This window comes from Mustela erminea, chromosome 6 (genome assembly GCF_009829155.1).
Source record: "Mustela erminea isolate mMusErm1 chromosome 6, mMusErm1.Pri, whole genome shotgun sequence".
Classification (NCBI taxonomy): domain Eukaryota; kingdom Metazoa; phylum Chordata; class Mammalia; order Carnivora; family Mustelidae; genus Mustela; species Mustela erminea.
Window position 1 is genome coordinate 861,606 of NC_045619.1, and position 22,739 is coordinate 884,344.

Consider the following 22,739-nt stretch of genomic DNA (forward strand, 5'->3'; position numbering starts at 1 on the left):
GGGCTGTGTCTCGGAGCGTCTCGCACACAGAGCCGTCCTTTGTCTGCTTGAGGGGTAAAGATCTGACGAGGCCATTTTTTGAGGGGGCTTCAAGTGACACGGTTGCTGTTTACGTGATCGTTGTTGAGGCTGTTATTCACGGAGTTGTGTTAGAGTCCATGTGGCTGCAAGCCAGGCCGTTCGGTGTTTATTCTGCAATTCTGATGCCTCGTGTCTTTGGGAAAAGCGCAGATGCTTTCAGTAAGTGCTGGTTTCTGGAGGACGGTGGTGGTCGCGCCGTGGCTTTTGTCTCTTCGTCTTCCCGCTGGGCTCCCGCTCCCGCTCTGTCTCCCTCGGAAAGATCCGTTTCTTTCTTGGCCACCTTTCACTGATTTCATTACTTTGTGTTTTGTGAATTTTGTCGTTTTGCTTAAGTTAAAGTCCGTAAGGATTTTCATAGTAAATAGGCCTGAAGTGGACAACAAACTGTGCATTGTGTGGCCCGGTTTGAGTAAAGCCCCCCAGACGGCTGGGTCAGGAGACCGTCCCAGACGTGAACCCCAGCCGGGGCGGATCCGGGTCTGCACAGGCGGCCGGTGCGTGTGGTCCGGTTGTTCCTTCTTCCGGCCCAGCCGCCGGAGCAGGTGCACGGCAGGAGGGGTGCTGGCCTGCTTCAGGGCACCGTGTCCCCATGCGCCTGGCTCGCCTGCTGGGGATGTGGAGACTTCCCTGCAGGCGTGTCCTGACGCCCGCTGGGTGGAAGTGTGTCTCCTGGCGTGGCAGCCCGTCAGGGTGTGGAATGAGCGCGGTGGGGACTTGGGGCTCCTGTGGGTGGGGCCCGTGCCAGTGAGGCGGTCGCAGGGGCGGCGTGGTGGATGACTGACCGGTCTCCTCTGACTCCAGTGGACAGGTTGCTGAACCCGGCCAACAGGGCCCACATGGTCCTGGAGGAGCAGTTGCGGGAGCTGCTGGACAAGCTCGACCTCACATGTGCCATGAAGTCCAGCGGGTCGCGGAGCAAGCGCGCCAAGCTCCTGAAGAAGGAGATCGCCGTCCTCCGAAACAAGCTGAGCCAGCAGCACAGCCAGCCCCCGCCTGCGGAATCAGGTATTGGAAGCTTTGAAGAGGAAGGTGCTCAGCTGGGGCAGGAGACGGGGGAGGAAGGTAAGCACGTGCTGAGTGTCGGTCGTCACTTGCTCCCCGGAGCCCCCGCCGGGCTTTCCCTTCCGGTCCCTGCGGGCGCCGGCTCTTACACAGTCACGAAGCTGGAGGCTCAGAATGAGACTTTCTTTCTTAACTTGTTCTTGAAACGCTATTTAAAAAGAGTGACTTAGGCCTTGCACACCGCCCAGAATGGTGCTAGAGCAGACGTGGCTTACGTGGCGAGAGGGATGGTGTTTGCCTGGCACAGCTCTTGCAAGGGCCGTGATGCCACCGTCCCCTGAACGCTCCTCTCTGATACTGAAGGGTGGCAGGTGACGCACAGGCTGTCACCGGGGAGCAGGGATCTGACCTGGAGCTGCCTCTTGGGGCTCCCGACACGTCACATGCACAGTGACGGGGGCTGGTGACCTTTCGTGGGGCGCGTGTCTGGGAGGAGTGCCGGGCACCAGGCACGTTTCTGCGCGTAGGACGTCCGTGAGGAGAGGAAGCCCGCGCCCTGCGGGGAACCCCAGGGAAGCCCAGTACTAACGGCTCAGGTGGCCACAGGGGGCGGGCCTCGAGCTCGGGACGCGGGCGGTCGGGAGTGCTGTGGCCCAGTTTTTGGAGCTTAGAGAACCCAGTGGAAGACACTCCACACGTGTCCACGCTCTCCGTCTGAGTGCGAGCGCACGCGCTTAGTGGGCGGAAGGCAAGAAGGCACACGCCGCTGGCGGTCTGCCTCGTAGTCTGGGTTTCTTCTCGGCACGTCCGCTCTGGAGCAGCAGGAACAGTAACGCCGCCGTGGGCGTCCGCCTCGGCGCGGTGTGGGCGTTCCACAGCGCGTCGCCCATGTCACTGCTCCTGTCGCGGCCGCTGCGTGAGGCGGCTACTGGAGGCGAAAGCCGCGGCCCTCGGGCTCCTTTCTGTCCTTGGACGTGAGCCCTCGTGCGGCAGCTCCGAGCGGCCGTGCAGCTCTGCTTCGTCCTGCCCCCGCTGGCTCTCAGCTCCCCGTGTGGCTGACTAGGCTCCCCTGTGGCGCGAGACGCGGGCTCCGGAACCTCCTTTTCGGGTGATCGGATGAGGGCGGCAGGAGAGGCCGCGGCGGGGCAGGAAGGACGGCTCTGCCGTTCTGTTTTGTTGAGAGAGGGAGGGAGGGACTGTCAGGCAGGCGTCATGCCCAGCATGGAGCCCGACATGGGGCTCGATTTCATGACCTTGAGGTCCTGACCGGAGCTGAAATCAAGGGTTGGACGGATGCTCAACCGGCTGAGCCCCCCAGGCGCCCCACGACAGTTCTGCTCTGCAGATGGCCTGACTCCTCCAGGCTTTGACGCTGGCTGTGCCGTGTGTGCACCCTCACGGTCCCTGGGGTCCAGGGGGCCCAGCTCGTAGGCCTGGAGCGGGAGACGCACCTTCATCCCGTCCGGTCTCCTGCCCCTGTCTGAGCGGTCACTCTGGCTGAGCTGATCTGTTTCTCTTCGTGGGAAAACCACTCTTGGTGTGTTATTTGCTCCAAAAAGAGTGAGTTTGGGGAAAGCTTGTGAAGAGTTGTTCACCGCCCCCGGTGGGGGCCGGGGGTGGGGTTTGTGTGGACGCGGGGTCTTCCCTGCAGTTTCCCCGCCAGGCGGGCGCCCCCCACGCCAGCCCACATTTGCCGTTCGGAGGCATGGGGTCATTTTGAAGGAAGACAGCAGGGAGCTCTGACGAGAGGTGGCCCGGGGTCCACGTGGAGAGAGCTGGGGGGAGCGGTGCCGGGGAGGTGGAGGCAGCGGTGGGACCTCCAGGTGGCTGGGGACAGGGCTGGGGGCTGTCATCCCATGAAGGCCGGCGAAGACAGCGTGGAACTAGCGCAGAAAGGAGAGCTCGTGATCTTTCCCGTGGGACGGGGGCCCGGCGTCTTGTGCAAGAGGAGGACGCAGGACCGCCCTGTGCTCCGCGCCCTCCGCGGGCTGTCTCTGTTGCGACAGAATAGGGGTTTCGGGTGGGTTGGGCCCCCTCAGGCCCCTCCTGGAAGGGAGGCCCTGGGGGCCGTTGCTCTGCTGGGGCCTCTTCCTCGCACCCCGCACGGTAGGGCCAGGGCTCTTGCCTCCGCTCTGTCTGCTGCGCTCCTGTGGTTCTCCGGGTCGCCGGTCACGGCCACAGGTGTCTGGTGCGTGCGTCCTCGCCCGCCGGCGCTCTCAGGGCTTAGTCTCTCTCTGCTGCTGCCTGGAGTTCGGTCCCAGCGGACTGATCGGGTGCAGAGTCGTGAAGGCAGGTGGCTCTGGGAGAAGGGCAGGCCGGGTGCAGGGCGCCGTCACCGAGTCGCCGGCTGGGCCTTTCCCTTCCAGCCCCTGGGATTTAGGTCGTGCTGCGAGGAGGTCTGTCCTCGTGTTTCAGGACCGAGCCTTTGTCTTTTCCCGCAGGCTCCCCGAGGCCCGCTCTAGTTCCGTGCAGCCGAGAGTCCTCAGAGCGAGTGGGGCTGGGGTTCGGCGGGTCCCGCTGGAGCGGGGGAGGGCCCTGTCACGTCCCATGTCTGTAAAAGGTGTCCCCAGTCCGCAGTGTGTGTAGGTGGTGGTTTCTCCATCGAGGACTGCGGGGTGGAAGCCCGAGGCAGGGGTGGTGGTCAGGCAGCGTGCGGTCGGGGTCCCAGGAGGCGGACGCCTCCCGCCGGAGCCCGCCCGAGTTCTCTGTGGCTTTGATGTGGACGCGCTCGGTCAGGGGAGTTGGCGAGGGCCTGAGCTGCGGACGGACCTGCCTCTCCGGGTTTTCCGAGGCGCTGGCTTCAGACCCCGAGCAGGGAACCCTGTGGCTTTTGTGAGTTTCGGAGTTTCGGACCTGGATGTTTGTGCCCACGGCTCAGAGTGGAACGGGGTTTGTTCTAGAAGGTCGTAGAGCAGGTCTCCTGTGCGGTTCAGCGACAGGACTTTCAGCAGCCAGTGACCTTTCAAGAGAACGGGAATGTGTGTTAACTCCCCGTGGGGGGTGGGCTTAGGGTCCTGAGCGGGCGGCAGGGGTGCTGGCTGACGGACACGGGGTCCAGCCGCGGGGTCACCGGGCACCAGTGCTTTCTTTTCTCATGGGTGAGGAGAGTGAGGCCCCGGGCTTCGGTAACCCCCACGGTGCGGCCGCCGGTACTGGCGCTGGTTTGCACCTAGGTCCCCTGCATAGCCCTTGACGGCTGGCCCCCGCCTCCTGCCCCTTCACGCCTCAGAGAGGCTTCTGGGGAACCGTCCAGGCTGAGTCCAGCGCGGGGACGGTGGACAGGCAGGGCAGTTGTGGCTGTGCCTCAGGTTGCCTTTGGGCAGCAGGAGGGGTGGGGAGGGTCCTCAGAGGACGCCCTCACCTTTGCGTCCGGCGAGGTGCGCGAGGGCGAAGAAAGCCCTGGCTGGGCGGAGCCTGAGATGCAGGAGAGTGTGTGCGTGGACCTTGGTGGTCCGGGGCCCTGGGTACCTGGCCAGGGACGTGGGTGCCCTGGCGGCTGGCTGCCCAGGCTGGACGGGCAGGCTCGGGGCTGAGCCGGGACTGGAGTCTGACGGGGAAGCACGGACAGGGCATGTGAGGAGGGGGCCCACAAGAACCTGGGGAGGCGGTGGCGTTCTCAGGCTCTAGCGGCCGCGGCCTGCCTTGCCAAGGCCCACCTGGCTGAGACAGAGGCGGGCTGCCGGCCGTGGCCGCAGCGATGGGGGCAGGACTCCTGGTCGGTGGTCGGGCTGGGACCTGGCGTGGGGGGCCGGGGGAGAGGCCAGGGCGGGGACAGGAGGCAGGTGGCGAACTGAGGCGCGCGCTCAGGGAAGGTGCGGTGCTGGGCCCTCACGCGAGTGGGCGTGGGCTGCGGGGGCGAATCCCTGCCCGGCGGGGGCTTCTTGGAGAAGCTTCCCAGCAGCAGCAGCTCCCCTGCTCTCCGGTTTCCGTGGGCTCAGTCTCCTTGGGTGGCCCGTGGCTTTTGTTTTCCTAAACCTGTTAGGGACTGGAAGGGACAGGCAGGAAGAACCCTGCCCCGTGTTGGTCAGCGTGGTTCCCGGTTCGGTGTTTCCGCGTCACGGGTGCCCCACGGTTCCCCAGGCAGTGGTACTGCCGTGGTAAGGGCGTGGACGCAGAAGGACTTGGGTCCCCTCTGCCGCGGACACACTGCCTTGGGGCTTGGGTCCCCTGTGACGTGCTGTGTCCACCTTCAAGGGCCATCGCCCAGCAGGGCTGTGTCTGGCTGTGTCAGGACCCTGCCGCGCTGGCGGCTGGAGCCTTGCCTGGCTCCGTCTCACGTTCCTAAGGGAGAATTCTCAGGATGCGCGCTCTGGGCCGTAAGTGGGACCCAGGAGCTGTGTAGCTTTCCGCTTTCAAAATGACCAGCTTTGAGACACGACCTTCTTAGGTATTTCCATGCAGGTTTGGGCGGTTTGGAGGGTTAGTAAGAGAATTGTGCTGAGTGAGGCTGTACGGACCGCTTCGGGCCGTGTGCATTGTTACTCTTGCTTTGGTGTCATGTGTCTTGTAGCCCAAAGCAGTGACTTGTCCCAGAGGGCTGCTTCCTCGCGTGGCCAGCCTGCGTGGTCCCTGGAGGACCTCCTCTTGGGCACGGGGATAAAAGCCTTGTTCCCTCGGGTCATCCGACTTCTGGTTTTCATGTTAATAGTTTCAAGGAGCCTTTTATTTTATTTTTTTATTTTTAAAGATTTTATTTATTTATTTGACAGAGAACACGAGTAGGCAGAGAGGCAGGCAGAGAGAGAGGAGGAAGCAGGCTCCCTGCTGAGCAGAGAGCCCGATGCGGGACTCGATCCCAGGACCCTGAGACCATGACCTGAGCCGAAGGCAGCGGCTTAACCCACTGAGCCACCCAGGCGCCCTCAAGGAGCCTTTTAAATGAGGCAAAGATTGTCTTTGAAAGAGTGTTTTTATTTTTAAAGTCAGATTTGAGAAAAAGACTCTCCATTGTGACGTTTCAGAGCGTGGCTTGTGGGGTGGTGGAGAGCCGAGGGGGAGGTTTTCCTGCTCCGTGAGACATTCACAGCCACCCGCCACTCAGCAGATGGGCCTTGTCACCAGCCTAGAACCCCTCGGTCAGAGTCAGATTTACATGCTCTTGCTGACCTGCTCGCTGACCGTGTGGCCCAGGTCAGGACCATGCGGGAATGCCTGGGTAGCCCCCTAGTTCTGGGACGTATTCCTCTTCCTCAAGGTAAGTGAACGGTGGATTGCGGTCGCGGTCACGGACGCGAACGCTGTCAGTACTGGCGTATGTGGAGGCAGACCTCGACAGTCGCTTTCGGGAGTGACGTGATACCCTGCGTGCCTGGAGCCCGGGCGCCGGGCCGCGTCAGTGTCCGCTGTTAGGGAAGCACACAGTGTCCCCGACGGGCCTGGGCCGCTGCGGCCCTCACCACTTGCAGACAGTATATGTGATGCGTTGTTTTCCTTGATTGACTTAGTGTTTTGGTGGACTTCACATTTATAGTAAGTTTTATAATAGATCTTATAATGATCAGTTTTCAAAAATCACTTTATTTATAATTTTTTCAGGAGATAAATCTCCCCCTAAACTTGAACCATCAGATGCATTACCTCTTCCTTCAAACTCGGAGACTAATTCAGAACCACCAACCCTCAAACCAGTAGAACTCAACCCAGAGCAGAGTAAACTATTCAAAAGAGTCACATTTGATAATGAATCACATAGCACTTGCACTCAGAGCGCACTGGTAATCGGACACCCTCCAGAGCCCACCCTCGCCGGTAGTGGCGATGCGCCAGCGGCGGTCTCCGCGGTGCCGGAGCCAGCAAGCGATGTAAACAGACGCACTTCTGTTCTCTTCTGCAAATCGAAAAGTGTAAGCCCCCCAAAGTCTGCCAAGAACACTGAAACCCAGCCAACTTCTCCTCAGCTAGGGACCAAAACCTTTTTGTCTGTAGTCCTTCCGAGGTTGGAGACTCTTCTGCAGCCAAGAAAAAGGTCGCGGAGCACCTGCGGCGACTCTGAGGTGGAGGAGGGGTCCCCGGGAAAGCGGCTGGACACAGGTAAATGCCCCGGGGTGCTGCGGTCTCTCTCCTCCAGGGCTGTCGCTGGAGCTGCCCGGCGGGGCCCTCAGCTGCTGTTGGCCACGGACGGTCGGGGGCTGGGGTGGCCTGGCGGGGTCTGGTGGCGCACGCGGCGTGTCCCAGGATGTGGGTGGCACGGTGGATCAGGGCGCATGGGGACAGTCCCCTGCGGGCCCGCGTGGCTCCAGCCTGCGGCAGTGAGGCGGCATCCCCCCACTCACCGGGAGCCGCTGATGTGACCCTGGAGCCTGTTGGCCTCGCGTGTTGGGCTTCTGTCCTCAAGTCCCCTGAATTTCTCAAGCTGGGGTGGCCGCAGGCTGGTGGCCTCCCCACGGGCGTGGCTGGCCGTCCTGCCTGAGCCCGTGCAGCTCGGGCGGTGCAGCCGATTGCGCGTGTCATCTGCGTCCGTGCCACCGACGGAGGCCCGGGAGTGTCCGTGCCCAGGGTCCGCCTGTCATGTCTGCACCCGGAGGCGCATTCCGTGGGGGTGGCCAGGCAGAGGTGGCTGGGGCGCGCTCCCTGCCCCACAGCCAACATGCGACTCCTTCTGGTGGCCGGAAGATTCTGTAGAATTTTTGTCCTAACGTGTGCGAAACTTTGCTTCATTCACTTAATGTGACGGAAGTGCTCTGTGCCGCTGCTCGTGTCGGGTGGGTTGGAGCCTTCTCTGTTCCCGCGTGCCGTGAGCTGCGCGGTTGGGCACGGGCTGTGCGTGGAGCTTGTGTCTGTGCTTGTGAGTGGAGACACCGCGCTGTGGCCCGTCGGAGCCGGGCCAGGGGCACACTCCTTCCGCGCTGTGTGTGCGAGCGCCGAGGTCCAGTTGGTGCGCGAGGACAGAAGCCAGAGCGCGTCGTGCTGCAGGCACCTGGGCAGAGCCGCTGGGACGTTGTTCAGGGCTCCAGACCGCGGCCCTGGTGTGCCACAAAGCTGGTGTCAGAGGAGGGGTCCATGGGGCCCGACGGTGGCTCTCAACCAGCCAGGCGGGTCCTGCTGTAGCTGATGTCCCCCCCCCGCCCCCCGAATAGGTGAGGCTCCACAGGCAGCCCGGTGGCCATGCTTGCAGGGGCCTCGGGCGCCCTCGCCCTTGTAGGAGGTGCGGGCTCCCTCCTGCCCTGTGTGCGGCTGAGCGGGGGCCTTGCAGGTGTCTGGTGCCGACGGGAGCTGCGCAGGAGCGTCTGTGAGTGGGCCGCGGCGGGCGACCGGACGAACGCCTCCCCCCGGTGGCATGACTGACGCGGGGGTGTTTGCTTTCTTGTTCCAGAGCGGCAGTAGACTGGCTGCGTGCTGAGTCCTGACGCCGTCCTGCGCGGCCCGGGAGTCTTAGTAGCACTGGGACCTGCGCAGCGCTCGGGCCCAGGCCCGCGCCGCTTCCCGCTGCCCGTCCTGGCGCCTGTTTCTGGCTCTACCTCACCTCCGCCTCCTGGCGCTCTCTGCACGCCCTGGACCGCTCTCTCCGAGGGGCGGCCTCCACTGTCCGAGGACGGGAACTGTTCTGAACCTTCCACTTTTTCCAGAGATTCGTCCGTGTGCTCTGCCTTGTAGGGGGTTTGCTGGCGTCCCACGGCCCGCTGCAAGACTCCCAAGTTAGAGGGAAAACAGACCCTCTCATTTGGAGACGCTCGGCCTCTGGGGGCCCTCTCTGCTCTTGAGCTGTGGGAAGCGCCGGGGGGCGACCCGGGTTAGAGACCCTGACCCCGCGCGTGCTGGTGCCACGCCACCCGGAGCCCACGCTCTGTCTTCTCGCTTCCTCCTTCTGCGATGCTCATCTGTTTCCCAGAACGGACAGCTGGCCCGGGACTTCCGCGCTCCTGGTCTCTGCTCTCGAGACGCCGGCCGTGTGCACGTCACGCGCCGTGGCGTGTGTGTGCGTGTGAGAGACACAAAGACAGAGATCAGAGACCGACGTAGAGACAGACTGAGACACAGAGCAGAGACAGATCCAGAGACAGACAGAGACAGACAGAGACAGACAGATGGAGGCAGACACCGGCCACCTCGAGAGACAGAGACAGAGACAGATGGAGAGACAGAGACAAGGCAGACGGAGACAGAGGCACAGAGAGAGAGACATAGACACAGAGACACAGAGAGGAAGTCACGTTCACCCTCAGGCCGCTCTATGGAGGCTGGTCTTGCGGTGCCCCCAGTCAGACTAAATGGCTTTCTCGCTGTTTTCCAGGTTCTCAGTTTAACCACTAGCATGCTGGGTAGCTCACTCTTTGGACCCTAACTGTCCTCTCTCACCACGTGGACCGGAGCTCTGCTGAGCGGTCACTGCGCCCTGGGGTCTCACATAATTTTGTGGAGGGCACTGGGAGCATCTGTTCAGCCGTCTTCCGAACAAAACACACACCGGCGCGTGGAGGACATGGGCCCCACCCCGCCCACCCCTTCTGTAAGTCAGAGCCAGACGCCCCCGGGAGCAACGGTGCCCCTCCTCGAGCCGGCCGCTGTCGGCAGGGACGCCGCCTCAGCCCGCCCTGACCCCGTGGGTAGGTGTGAACGATGCCGAGGGCGACTTTAGAGCCGGGGGGCGAGACAGCCTCCGGCGCCCGCGGATGACTTGCGTGGACCGCGATTGTGATCCTGCCTTCAGCAGGCACGGGACTGGCCTGGAGGGATTGGGGGCTCCGGGCCAGGTGCAGGGTGCGGCCCGGCCGGAAGATGTGTGAACAGCCGATGCCTCCCCTCGCTTGTCAGTGTCTGTCTTTCCTGGGTTTCTGCCTGGTCTCCTTCTGCCTTTCCGTGCGTCTCCCTGCCGGCCGGGCCCCGGGGAGTCCTGAGCCAGCCAGGCAGCTCTGCCTCTGCTCCCCACGCCGATCGTCTGCTGTGCACGGGGGCCTGCCCTGCCGCCGCCGCCGCTTCCGGGAGGCGGTCTAGGCGAAAGCAGGGTGGTTGGGATCTCATTTGCTGTTTTTATGAAAAGGTTGAAAAACGCAATTGTGTTGCCAGCAGTACAAATAAAGGCGTATGAACGAAGAAGCGGGTGGCCCCAGCACTTCGGGAGGCCGAGCACAGTCGCTGGGCCCCCGGCCTCGGGAGCTGGCCCGGCGGCACACCCTGGGCTGTACTGTCTGGGGTCCCGGGCAGTTCCTGGGCTGGCAGGCAGCGCCCCGGTGTCTGTGCCACGGGGTGTGGTGTGCGGGGAGCGCGGCCCACCCTGCTTCTCTGCCTCCTGCCCCACGAGCAGAAGGTTCCTTGAGGAGCAGTGAGGGTGTGGCGGGTGTGGGCCTCATCCCCGTGGGGGACCACCAGGGACTTCTCACTGCCCGGCGGCCGGGAGCTGTTCCCACGAGCTCGAAGCTGTAATGAAGTTTTCGAGGGCTGAGCTTCTGCCGCTGTTGACCGGCCGTCTCAGGAGGCCCCTTGGGAGCCCCTCCCCACGGGACCCAGCTGTGCCCCAGGAAGGCTCCCCAGGGGAGCTGCTGGGCCAGAGCGTCTTTTGGTTCAGGGTGTTGTGCCCGTGGGGGCCGAGAGGACGGTCCTTGTGTGGCGGGACAGGGCCTGGGCACAGGTCCCACGTGCTCTGGGGGCGTGGCTCCTGCGCTGGAGGCCGCCAGCCTTTCCCGCGTGGCCAGCTTGTCGCCTGGGTTTCGCAGCACGCTGACTCGACGTTCACTGTTGAGAAACGTATGTTTTCCTGAAGTGGTTCGTTAGAGGTGGTGTGGACGTGGTTTCGGCTAGGGCCTCAGGTGCCGCGTGAACGCCTGTTCTTTGCGAGTGGCTTGCGCGCCCATCTCCACGCAGACCCCAAAACCTGCCCTGGCCTTGCGGGCTATGCAGGGTGGGGCTGGGGGCTCCCTCAGCCACCGCTGGCTGGGAGGGAGCGTGTGTCTGTGCAGGGGATCTGTGGGCCGGGAGGGGGCAGAGACGCTGCTGCCCCGGCCTCCGGCCACCTTGAGGATGTTGGGAGGGCTGGGCGGCCTGGGGGGGCTGTGCTCCGGCCCCAGCAGCCTCCTCTTGCCGGGCGTGTCTGTGACGGCTGCTCGTCGGCAGCTGTTAGTGATGTTTCCCTGGTAGCAGCCACACGGCGCGTGTAACTAGTCGCTGTGGGCGTCGGTGTCCTCTAGTGCCCCGGGGAGGTCGTGGGAGCCCCACGTTTTCACTTTCCCCCTTGGTGCCGCCTTCCTGGTGGCAAGTGAAACGTTGGGAACACGGGTGCCGGGTCGTCGTCTTCCCTGGACGCCTCTACACAGGCGCTGGGCCTCGGTCGGACCTTGGCCAGGGCGCTCTGGAGCAGGCGTCTTCTCTTGCTGTTCTGAGCGATGACTGCCCTGCTGGGGACAGGCGCGGGCCCTGGCCGAGCTCTTCCCAGTGCCTCTCACGCCTGCCCCAGCAGTGCCCGCTCCAGCTCTTTAGGGAGAGGTGCGGGTGGAAGGGACCTGGGATCAAGGTGGCAAGTGCCCGGCGAGGTCATCCCGAGTCACCAGGCCCCAGCTCCAAGGTGACCCCGTGCAGAGCTGCTTTGTGGCCGCATGTCCTTGTTGCTCAGGCAGTTGCCCATAGGGCCAGTCGGGTGATGTCCTGGGGCTTCTTCAAAGGCACAGGTGGTGGCTTTGTGGCTTCACTGCTGCCGGGTGCTGGACGTGCACCTGCGGGACTGTGGCCCTGTCCTGCCATCCCTACAGGGAGCGTGGGTGGGGTGGGCTGTCTCTGGGTTGGGGTCTTTGCTGCCTTCTGCAGCTCCTGGGGGACCCTGGGCGTTGCTTCACTCTTCCCCGTGTCCCCGACCTGCTGGCCTGGCTTCCGCTCAGCAGCTGCGCTTTATGGGCCACGACTGTCCAAACGCCTTGGGCGAGTTCGGCCCCCGCCAGCTGCCCTGCCTGCTGGGGTGCGGACGTGAGCACAGCGGTAGCTCGGTGCTCTCGGAACCGGTACTGCTGAGTCGCAGGGCATTGGAACAAGACGTCTCCAGGACTTACTCCAGGAGAACAAGTCGCTTCGGGCTGTCCTGTGAGCAGTGGCCTGCTGCCCGCGGCTGTGTTTCTCGGCTGAGTTCATTGAACGCGTGCTTTGGCTGCTGAGAAAGTAGCGTGTAAAGTCGATGAGGAAACCCCGTAATCTGGCCGCCTCCTTCAGAAAACGTTTAAAGAATCAGATTTAACTTTTTTTTTTTTTTTAGATCTTATTTATTTATTTGACAGAGATCACAAGTAGGCAGAGAGGCAGGCAGAGAGAGAGGAAGAAGCAGGCTCCCTGCTGAGCCCGGAGCCCCATGCGGGGCTTGATCCTGGGACCCTGAGACCATGACCTGAGCCAAAGGCAGAGGCTTTAACCCACTGAGCCACCCAGGCGCCCCCAGAGTTAACGTTCTTTTTGAGCATGGGAATGAGATTGCTTTTGGGAAGAGAAATGTGCCAAGTGTCCCAGCTGTCGGGCCCCGAGGGAGCTGCCCGCTTGCCCTGTTGGGGCGTCGGGTGCTTCAGGAGGCAGCGGTGCGGTTCAGAGTTGCCGTGGTTCTGGGTGAACTGTGTTTTGTTCGGCTACACAGACTGTTGGCAAACCGGGGGGTGGTCACGGTCGCCTCCCCAGTGGTCCTGGCACTGTGGGCCGCGGGGCACAGGGCTAAAGGGCGCGTCGCCTGCTTTCACGTGTCCGGCGTGTTCTTGAGTGCGTGTGTTTCCTCGGACTTGCTGTTCCCCTTGAAGCTCCTGTGTGAACCTGTTCTTGGTGGCGAGGGGCCTCACCCAGGCAGGGCTGGTCCCCAACGCGGGGGCTCGTCATGTGGCAGAGTCCTTTGAGCTGGGGAGGACGACGCGGGTGCGCTCGGCTTGGCCTTTGTGGGGCCTGTGCAGACCGCGTTGCTCTGTGTTGAAGAGCGCCGTGTTGGGACCAGCGGTCTCTGGGCTCAGAGGGCACCTCCGTGTCTCTGCCTTGCACGCTGCGGGGTGGGGGTACGGGCTACCGGATGCCGCGTGGCCTCGGACGGGAGCGCTCTTGCGCAGCGTGGTCCGGCGCGTGGGACTGAGGTGCCCCTGGGCCTGTGTTGCAGGTCTCACCAATGGCTTTGGGGGTGCACAGAGCGCGCAGGAGCCGGGCGGCGCCCCGGGGAGGAGAGCCGCGCCCCGACGACGCTGCGCCTCCGAGTCTAGCATCGCCTCCAGCAGCAGCCCGCTCTGTGACGCGAGGTGGGCCCTGCCCCGCTTGCTGACCTGCGCCCGCCTGCCCTGCCCTCCCCCTCCCGCCCCAGGGGCTTGTGCCTCCTGTGTTCCACCTGCCTCGTGGAGCTGAACCAGAGATGGGAAACTAACTTGGTGGAAAACGGGCAGTTTCTGAATCTGGTTACACTTGTTCTTTATCTTTTCCTCCCAAAGTCGTGTGCTCATGGGAAGGGTGGCGAGCACAGCACCCCCTGTCTGCCCCGTGGGGGCCCCGCACGCTCCGGGTTGTTGGGTGCATCTGCCCCGTGTGCCTTCTGGAGCCCGGCTCCGGCTGCAGACGGAGCGCAGGGGAAGGAGCGCGTCCTGACGCAGCTTTGCTTTTCCTCCTGAAGCTTCAGCGCGCCCAGGTGTGGCCGGGGCAAGCCCGCGCTGGTGCGTAGGCACACGCTGGAGGACCGCAGCGAGCTGATCTCCTGCATCGAGAACGGGAACTACGCCAAGGCCGCCCGGATCGCCGCCGGTGAGTCCGCGCCCCGTCCTCCGCGGGCCGCGATGCGGGCACCCGCTCTGCCGGGCGGGGAAGAGCTGGCCTCCGTCCCGGGGGACGGTGAGCTCCACGCGCACGGGGACGGCTGCCGCTCGCGGCAAGGGGGGCCGTGGGGACCACGGGGACGGCTTTGTCCTGCACATTATCGTTTCGTGTGGGGGGTACTCAGTCAAAATGTCCGCTGGTTGTGAGACTCTGGAGGCCACCGACGTTAGGCTCGGTGGCCATTTGCAGCCACACGTGGGGGACCGCTGGCCTGCCGGTTCCCCACATTTCCGCATCCGGTGGAGCGCGAGGGTGCTGGCCGGGCCAGGCCTTGGGGTCAGGTGGGAGTGGGTCTACTGGGACTCCTGCAGGGTGGCCTGAAACATGCCCGGTGCCCGGCCCTCCCGATGACGCCCCGTGTCCTTCCTTTCTCTGCCCAGAGGTCGGTCAGAACAGCATGTGGATTTCAACCGATGCTGCGGCCTCCGTCCTCGAGCCTCTCAAAGTCGTGTGGGCCAAGTGCAGTGGCTACCCCTCGTATCCGGCCCTGGTGAGCCTCGGGGCAGCGGGCTGTGGGGCCACGACTCTGGGCTGTGCGTCGTGTGGGTCCGTGGGGCTGCCCTTTGGGGAGCCAGGGTGCTGAGCTGTGGGGTCCTGAGCCCCGAGTCTGGGGGCCGTGCCGCTGCTGTTGTCGGGACAAGTGTCCCCTGAGCGTCGGCCGGGGGACGTGTGTGCGGGGCCAGGGAGCAGTGTGTTCCGGGGCCGTGGCAGACGGGCCCTCAGACGTGACCTCCCTTGACAGATCATTGACCCCAAGATGCCGCGTGTGCCCGGCCACCACAACGGGGTCACCATCCCGGCCCCGCCGCTGGACGTGCTGAAGATAGGTGAGCACATGCAGACCAAGGCTGACGAGAAGTTGTTCCTCGTTCTCTTCTTCGACAACAAGAGAAGCTGGTGAGTGCAGGGGCGCGGGCCGCGCCGGGGCCGGCCTTGGGCTTGCTGTCGCGCCGTTCGGTGCTCCAGGGTCCTGCTGGGGGACAGCTGACCAGACCCTGTCACTTCCTCTCCCGTATGGGTCTGCACGGTGCTCTTGGGCCTGGGGTCCTACAACCCCCACGGTGCTCGGGTCCCTTGTCCCCGAGCACGCATGGGGTGCGCGTTAGTGGTCTCCGTGCCGAGAGCTTCCTGTGCCGGCGAGGGGCTCCCTAGCGTGGAGGGGCCGTGCGGGGCCAGTGGAGGGGTGTAGACCGATCGCGCTGTGTGTGCTGCTGGCGGCCGGGGCGCTCCTCACCCGTGTCCCTCTCCTCACCGTGACCTGGTCCTGGTCAGACGTGGTGGGGGCTTGTGCCCGCCGTGTCTGGTCAGAGGGCCGGGCGGCCGCCCCACAGCCTGGTCTACCTGCCCGCCCCTCCTGGCGTGGCCCTGCCCTCCCCTGCCCGCTGTGCGAGGGAGGGTCTGTGTGTGCCCGTGGTGGCCACTCAGGTAAGGTAAGGGCGGCTGATGGGTTGTGCTGGTCTCCCGCCGGCCTCCAGGGTGCAGCGGCCCCTTGGTAAGTGCCGTGGAGGAGCCGTGGTGAAGACTTGATTTGCACACGGTCCCTGAGCCCCCGGCCCCTCCCAGGTTCACAGGAGGGTCAGGCCGTGCCCCCCGTCCGCGGCCCCGGGGCTGGTCAGGGCTGGCTGATCGGGCTGGCCCTGGAGCGCCTGGCGCCCACCGCGCATCCCCCCAGCCCAGGAGCTCGGAGCTGCTGGGTCCCCGTGGGCGGCCCTTACCGCTCCCTCTTCTCTCTCTTAAAAAGGCAGTGGCTCCCCAAGTCCAAGATGGTCCCCCTGGGCATGGACGAGACCATAGACAAACTGAAGATGATGGAGGGGCGGAACTCCAGCATCAGGAAGGCCGTGAGGGTCGCCTTCGACCGCGCCATGAGCCACCTGAGCCGCGTGCACGGGGAGCCCACCAGCGACCTCAGTGACATCGACTGACCCGCCCGCCTTCGCGTGGCCTTGTCCATAGTGTGGATAAGTTGTACATGCGTGTATATTGTTCCAGACTTAACTTATTCTGATCTCTCGGCCTGGTTCTTTCCTTCGTCCTCCGCGCGGAGGGCCGGTTTTATTTCCAAGTTCTCTGGGAACATCCCCGTCTGGGCGCTCTGAACGGCGCGGCTGCGTCCTCCGGCTGGTCTGTGCCGCCGCGCGTCCGGCTGGAGGCCGCTGCTCGCGTCACTTTCTCTGACCTGTAGCTTTTTTTTAAAGACTTTTGAATGTTTAATAATTTTGTAAATCATACTCTTTACACGGAGTACCACTATTTAATAAGACGGGATGTAAATTTACAATGACAAATGTGTATTTTAAGAAAGAAAATGACATTATTTTGATGGTACTTTGTGGAAAGAGGTGGAGAGTAGGTTTATGTACATCACTGGCAAATCACCAAAAACACTCCGCCGTCCCCCGTGAGGGCCGGGGCGGGCGCGTCCTCTGGGTGTCGCGTCCTCGCCGGCGCCGCCGGCCTCCAGCCTCTGCCGCCTGCCCTCGCCTGTCCACGGGTGTGCCTCCCAGCGGGATATTTATTGTAGAAAGTGTACTCATTCGCTTTATAATGAAAGATAAATTTGCAGAAGTATATTGATATGCATTTTTATACAAGCACATAAAAATTCAACTTGCTTTGGGAGCCGGATGTGTTGGTTGTTGTGTAAATGACTCTGGCTGTGTGTTCTTTGATTTTGTACCTTGTAATCTTTTGTTTACAACGAGGGGCTTTCTGTAACTTGTTTTAATTTAGAACACTTTGGTAGCAATAGAAACTTTGGATACATTTTTGTATGGTACATGTGATGTATATAGAATTAGTACTTTATTTTTATTTTTAAGAGGTAAAGCATTATGTTAGGGGAAAAGGTAGGGTGGGTTTCCAAAAATGCGGTTTTTATATTAAAAAATAAAGTCAAGATTTGGACGGTGTGGCCACTTCATTCCTCCCTCTCTAGGGCGCTGGGCGGGCGCGTGCCAGCCTGTCCCCGCCGGCTCATCGAGGCACGCGACATGCCTTCCTCTTAAAGTTGTCACGGGATGGCATTATTTATTATTTTACCTAATCATATTTTTATTTTAAACTGGTAGTTTTAAAATTTTTAAATGTTTTTTCTTTTTCCCCTTCAGTCTCTATTGTTTGTAACATCTCCATAGAAACTTGAAAATAAAATGTCTTCCTTTGATAGCTTGTCCTGTGTCTGACGGACGCTTTTTATCCACTGTGGCCCTCGGCGGGGGGCTGCTGGCTGCGGGGGGGTCACGGTGGGCCCGACGCTGGCTGCGATCTGCGAACAGAGCGGGGGCTGCACCCAGGCACCCCCCCAGTCCCCTGCTGGGGCGGCAGCCGAGATTGCTGGGGAGGGCGGCTGGTGGCCCCTCCCACCACGGTCCACCACTCACGGTCAGGGTCGTGGTCACGGTCACACCGAAGGCTGGAAGAAGGTGCTGTCGGGGTCTGCGCAGAGTGAACTTTCCGTTCGTGGCGTCCATTGGAGTGGAGTCGTGCCTCCCAGCGTGTTCCCAGTCGCCTGGGACAGGCTGCAGGGCTGCGGGGCTCCCACGGGGACCTGCCCCGGACCCCACCACGTGCTGCTTTCGGGGGTTCTTCAGAAGCCAGCCTGGCCCGCCAGGCTCAGGGCTCAGGGCTGGGGTCGGGGCTGCGGCCAGGCAAGGTGAGAGGGGATGTGGGACGGGCGGCGCCTGCCCAGCAGGGGCTGGTACGTGCTGGCACCTCGGGGCTCTGCTGGGTCACCTCCCGGGGGCAGCCCACTCCGCAGCCACTGGAAGGGGCGGAAAATGGTCCCTGTTTGTCTAGGTTTTTGGCATCAGCAGCAGAAGTCAGCATCCCAGGAGGGGAGCTGCTGGGAGGGGTGGGGGTGCAAGGGCCCAGCGCCAGCGGGGGGACCCTTGGTGGTCGGAGCCGGGCAGCCTGGGACGGACGGCAGGCTCCGACCTCGCGCTCTGGGTCAGCCCCGCTGGACGGCAGGCTCCGACCTCGCGCTCTGGGTCAGCCCCGCTGGACGGCAGGCTCCGACCTCGCGCTCTGGGTCAGCCCCGCTGGACGGCAGGCACCGACCTCGCGCTCTGGGTCAGCCCCGCTGGACGGCAGGCTCCGACCTCGCGCTCTGGGTCAGCCCCGCTGGACGGCAGGCTCCGACCTCGCGCTCTGGGTCAGCCCCGCTGGACGGCAGGCACCGACCTCGCGCTCTGGGTCAGCCCCGCTGGACGGCAGGCACCGACCTCGCGCTCTGGGTCAGCCCCGCTGGACGGCAGGCACCGACCTCGCGCTCTGGGTCAGCCCCGCTGGACGGCAGGCACCGACCTCGCGCTCTGGGTCAGCCCCGCTGGACGGCAGGCACCGACCTCGCGCTCTGGGTCAGCCCCGCTGGACGGCAGGCACCGACCTCGCGCTCTGGGTCAGCCCCGCTGGACGGCAGGCACCGACCTCGCGCTCTGGGTCAGCCCCGCTGGACGGCAGGCTCCGACCTCGCGCTCTGGGTCAGCCCCGCTGGACGGCAGGCACCGACCTCGCGCTCTGGGTCAGCCCCGCTGGACGGCAGGCTCCGACCTCGCGCTCTGGGTCAGCCCCGCTGGACGGCAGGCACCGACCTCGCGCTCTGGGTCAGCCCCGCTGGACGGCAGGCACCGACCTCGTGCTCTGGGTCAGCCCCGCTAGCCTTCTCTCCTGCTACACTTGTAGGTCATCTGGGGCCGGGATTCTGTGGTCTCTGGGCTGCCCGGGAGACCCTGGGGGACACGGGGCCTGGGGGCTCAGGCTTGGACCCGCTCAGTGTCTCTGCTCCAGGCGGTGAGGCTCTGCTCGGAGTGTGAAGGGGCAGAACCATAGCCTGGGTCCTCAGGTGTCCAAGGTGTGGGCCGCGCTCATGGTGTGGCTCAGCTCAGGGCCCCTGCGTCCCCACCACCCTGGCGGGGCCTTCTTGCTCCTGCTCTCAGTTGGCAGAGTTTGTGGTCTCCCCATGACAGACGGGGACCCTGTGTCCCTTCCTGCTCATGCCCTCTCTAGGGTCTCACGCCGCCCAGGTTCATGTGCTCTGGGATCACCGCCTTGGCGAGAGCAGGCTCTCCTTCCCAGGAGCGCTTGTGGCCCAGACTCCCGCAGATCCGCACCACCACCGCCGCCCCGCCTTGCCCCCTCGCCCTCGGAGTAATGACTGCGGCCCTCCAGGGGCCCGTGTAGCCGGACGAGGCCAGCAGACCCGACCCATGGGACATAATGGGAAGTGTCCCTTCAGGGAAGCGCCCTCAGGGAGGAGAGCTCTTTCCTGCTGTTTTTTCTTCTCTGTTGGCTGGAATGTGGACGTGGTGGCTGGGGCCGCAGCAGCCGTTTCGTGTGGTGGAGATGGCAAGAGCCGCAGGGGAGAGTAAGCCGGTCTCGGAGCCACACAGCTTTCCTGAGGATTGATTTACTTGTGTGACAGAAACACACATTTATACCCTTTTAAGGCCACAGTTATTTTTCTTGATAGGTGTATTTCACATGGGTGAAAGTGAAATAATGAAAATTCCAGGAAAACATGAACTGATCATTTATGGCCACGGAAGTGGGTTGCCCTTTACAAATGTGACTACAGTTCTGGAGACTATAGCAGAAAATAGTAACGTATTTAACAGCATAAAATTTAAAGGTTTGTGCGTGCATGTCCTCAGATCTGTTAGTGTCAAAAGACCGTTTCCAACCCAAGCCGCAGAAAAGGGCTTTCCTTACACATGAAGCTTTACCAGTCGTCGTCTTCTTCTTCTTCTTCTCCTTTTTTTTTTTTTCTTAAAAGATGTATCTATTTGGGGGGAAGGGGCGGGGGCGGGGAGAAGGGTCCCAACCGGACGAGCCGAGCGCAGGACATGATCCCACCGTGGGACGGTAGGACGTGATCCCATGAGCCCGAGATCAGCTGAGATGAAGAGTCAGAGGCTCGGCTGAGCCCCCCAGGCCGCCTCACGAGTAACTCATCTTGAAGAGACCAGCTGTGGGATGAAGACGACGGACAGACGACAGACGCCGCTCACAGATAGGGAAACACTGGGCTCTAACGCAGAAGAAAGAGCGTGCCCCGGGCCCTGGCGCCACACCGTGCCCAGGGCCCAGGGGCTCTGCTTCCAGACGTGCTCTCGCTCGGCCCCGCACTGCCTGTGTTGCTGTGGTCCCGGCCCGGAGCCCAGGCCGCCCGCTGCCTCCGCCGGGCATCCCCGAGGTGCTCGGCCCCGCCCCCGGGCGTGTGGGGCTCTCAGAGGTCACAGGCGCCCCGAGCGTGTTTGCCCCCACAGCCGTGTTTGTGGTGCGGATGTCCGGGCGCGGAGGGAGAGGCAGGCCTGTGCGCACTCGCTGTGTGCTCGGGGCTGTGGCTGCCGTGCCCCGGCCTGTGCTCCCTGTCGGCCCCCGGGACAGACCCTCCCCAGCGGCCCAGGCTCTGACCGCCAGCTGCGCCCTCCTGGCGTTTAGCAGGGACTCTGCATTGGACTCGAGCACAAGACCTGCTGGTGGCAACTTGCAGCCGCCAGGCGTCCCTGAGACAGCAGCGCGTGTGTCTTACCTTCCACGGGGCAGGCACTGCGGTGGGCCCGCGTGCCGGGTGAGTCGTGGCCGCACTTTCTGGGAGCTGTCCTGAGTGGCCTCCCAGGGAGGCTCACGCTGGGCCAGGGCTGCTGGGTCCTGTGATCCCTGGGGCGGGGGCCCCTCCCGCGTGCCTGGAGCCCAGCTCAGCTCCGAGGGGGCCGTGGGGCGAGGGTCGTGCCGTGAGACTGGGCGTTCCGCCGGTGGGGTCCGACCGGAGGGACCTTGTCTGAGTTCTGGGGGGCTGGCTGAGAAGGGAGGGCTCCGGAGGGCAGGGGGCTGGGGACCCCCACGGGCAGGGCCGGTTTGGGACAGGGGTGTGGACAGGAGCCGCCCTGTGCCGTGGGGGGCCTGCAGGGCTGCATGCAGCGGGGCGGCCAGGAGGGTGGAGCAGGGCTGCGGGTTCTGAAGAAGACTCACACGGCTGTACCCTCCGGTTTGAAGGGGAAAATCCGCTTTACTGATCGGTAAGAATCTAACAGAAACGAAGAGGAAAAGGGAGATGCGCGCAGAGGTGGGCGCGGGAGGGGGCGCGGAGGACGGCGCGGCGGTCCCATCCACCCGCTGCTCACAAGGTCGAGCCTCCTCAGCGGGGAGCCCGGCGGGCCGCCCTGGGCAGGGCTTCCCACCCGCCATCCCCAGAAGGGCCGTATTTTAGGGCAAACGACGGGCGTGAAGTTAAAGGTTTGCTCACGCACGTGCGGTTTGGAGCGACCTGCATCTCCGTGTCCTTGCGTCTGCGCCTTCCAGGAGCCCGGCCGGTGCGTCCGCCTCCCAGATTCCGTCCGGGGCAGCCCGCAGCCCCGGGGCGCGTGAGGGGGCGGGGACAGACTCACAGGTCTTGGCGTCCAGACCAGAAGGGCCGTTTCTGACCTGGAGGCCCGCGATGTCCACTCACCGGGCTCCCGCGGTCACCCGCGCAGCACGCGTCTCACACACGACGTTCCTCCGTCTGCGTCTGCGGGTCGGGGTGGTCGGCGACGCGGGCACGGGTCACAGGAACCGCCGTCCGTCCGGCAGGATGAGGCCCGGGGCGGCCCCTGCGGGTGGGAGGCCAGCCCCGTGGGGCCACTCTCCTCGGCGGCCAGGCAGTGTGAGGGACTGGGTGCGGCCCTCCCGGGGGACTGCCACCAGCGCGCTGGAGTGGAGTGCGCGGTATTTTCTCTGGATGAGAAAAGGCAGATTTAACTGGAACTGACCGGCCGCGGGGCCCGTGCGAATCGGAGACTGTGGGAGGAGGATCCGTTTGGAGGCGTCGACACCGGCGGCAACTCTCCCCGGCGTGCGCCGCAGTTCACTCTGATCGCAAACGTTGAGCTTCGCGGGCGCCGTTGGCCACCGGAGACCGTGACCCCCCCCACGCAATACGCTCCTTGATTTCACTGTCATTATCTCTTAATTAAATCGTGTTGTTGATGGCGTTTGCTGTCGAGCTTCTACCGACTGTTCCAGGAAGTGGTTGTGGGAGCTGCGAGGGGGCCGGGCCGTCAGGCTCCGCAGCCTTGCGGGACCCTCCTCGTCGCTGCGGACCCCACGCCTGTCATTCTGCTCACGGATGGCCCGACCTACCACCCAGCCCACTTCCGTCCCGCGAGGTCTCGGAAGCCAGCCCGGCCGCAGTCTGCGACGGCTCCCGGTGTGTCCGGCGGCCGGCGACACGCCCCTCCGCATTGGCCAGGTTGTCCCCGACTCCCCTGGAATTTCTCGAAGGTTTGGCATTAGGGCCCTGGACCTAGACGCCAGCGGCCTTTGCTGTGAAACCAAACCACCACAAGGTGGCAGCTCAGGCCACGCACACTTACTCTCTCAGGGTTTCTGGGGCGCTGGGCTCTGCACGGGGGTCACGCGGCCATGGTCTTGTCGGGAGCTGCGCTGGGGCGCACAGGCTCAGGCTCAAGTTGCGGGCACCGTTCCGTTCCTGCATTGTAGGACTGCGGTCCGGCTTCCTGCTGGCTGTTGGCCAGACGGCCCCTGCACGTGCTGCCCGCCAGTGTGGCAGCTTCCGTGGTCGGCCAAGGAGAGAGCAACCCAGGAAGAGGGGATGACCGTCCAGCGTAACGCAACCACGTGCACAGAGGCACGTACCCGCGCCACTCTCACCCGATTTTCGGGTTGGTCTCCCCAACACTCAAGTCGAGGAAGCCACACGAAGGTGTGGGCACCGGGGTGGGGAGGCCTAATACCTCTGAGCCCCTTCAGGCGAGCCTTACCCCCCAGTGGTCTGAGCCCCCTGCGCAGCCCCACGTGCCTCCTGGGGATGGAAAGGCCCCGACATCCCGCCTTGCTGAATTTGCCAAACTGTCCTGAGCCTCGCTCCGCTCACTGCCCGCCCCTTGGGCCTGCCCTGCCACACTCTGGGA

General features: G+C 63.6%; 1 protein-coding gene across 8 annotated transcripts in view; it reads left to right on the forward strand.

The window, feature by feature from the left end:
• BRD1 (bromodomain containing 1) overlaps nt 1-16,998 on the forward strand; it is a 41,679-nt gene extending 24,681 nt beyond the window's left edge. For 2 of the 8 annotated variants that reach the window (XM_032345882.1, XM_032345883.1), the window contains exons 7-13: nt 883-1,143; nt 6,619-7,113; nt 13,127-13,262; nt 13,628-13,755; nt 14,208-14,317; nt 14,570-14,724; nt 15,569-16,998. In XM_032345882.1, the coding sequence (XP_032201773.1) occupies nt 883-1,143; nt 6,619-7,113; nt 13,127-13,262; nt 13,628-13,755; nt 14,208-14,317; nt 14,570-14,724; nt 15,569-15,752 (1,469 nt within the window). In that variant the 3' untranslated portion in view covers nt 15,753-16,998. Of the gene's footprint in view, nt 1-882; nt 1,144-6,618; nt 7,114-13,126; nt 13,263-13,627; nt 13,756-14,207; nt 14,318-14,569; nt 14,725-15,568 lie in introns of those variants that run through there. The other 6 variants (XM_032345885.1, XM_032345884.1, XM_032345886.1 and 3 more) reach the window with 6 other exon arrangements.
• Nucleotides 16,999-22,739: the final 5,741 nt, after the last annotated feature.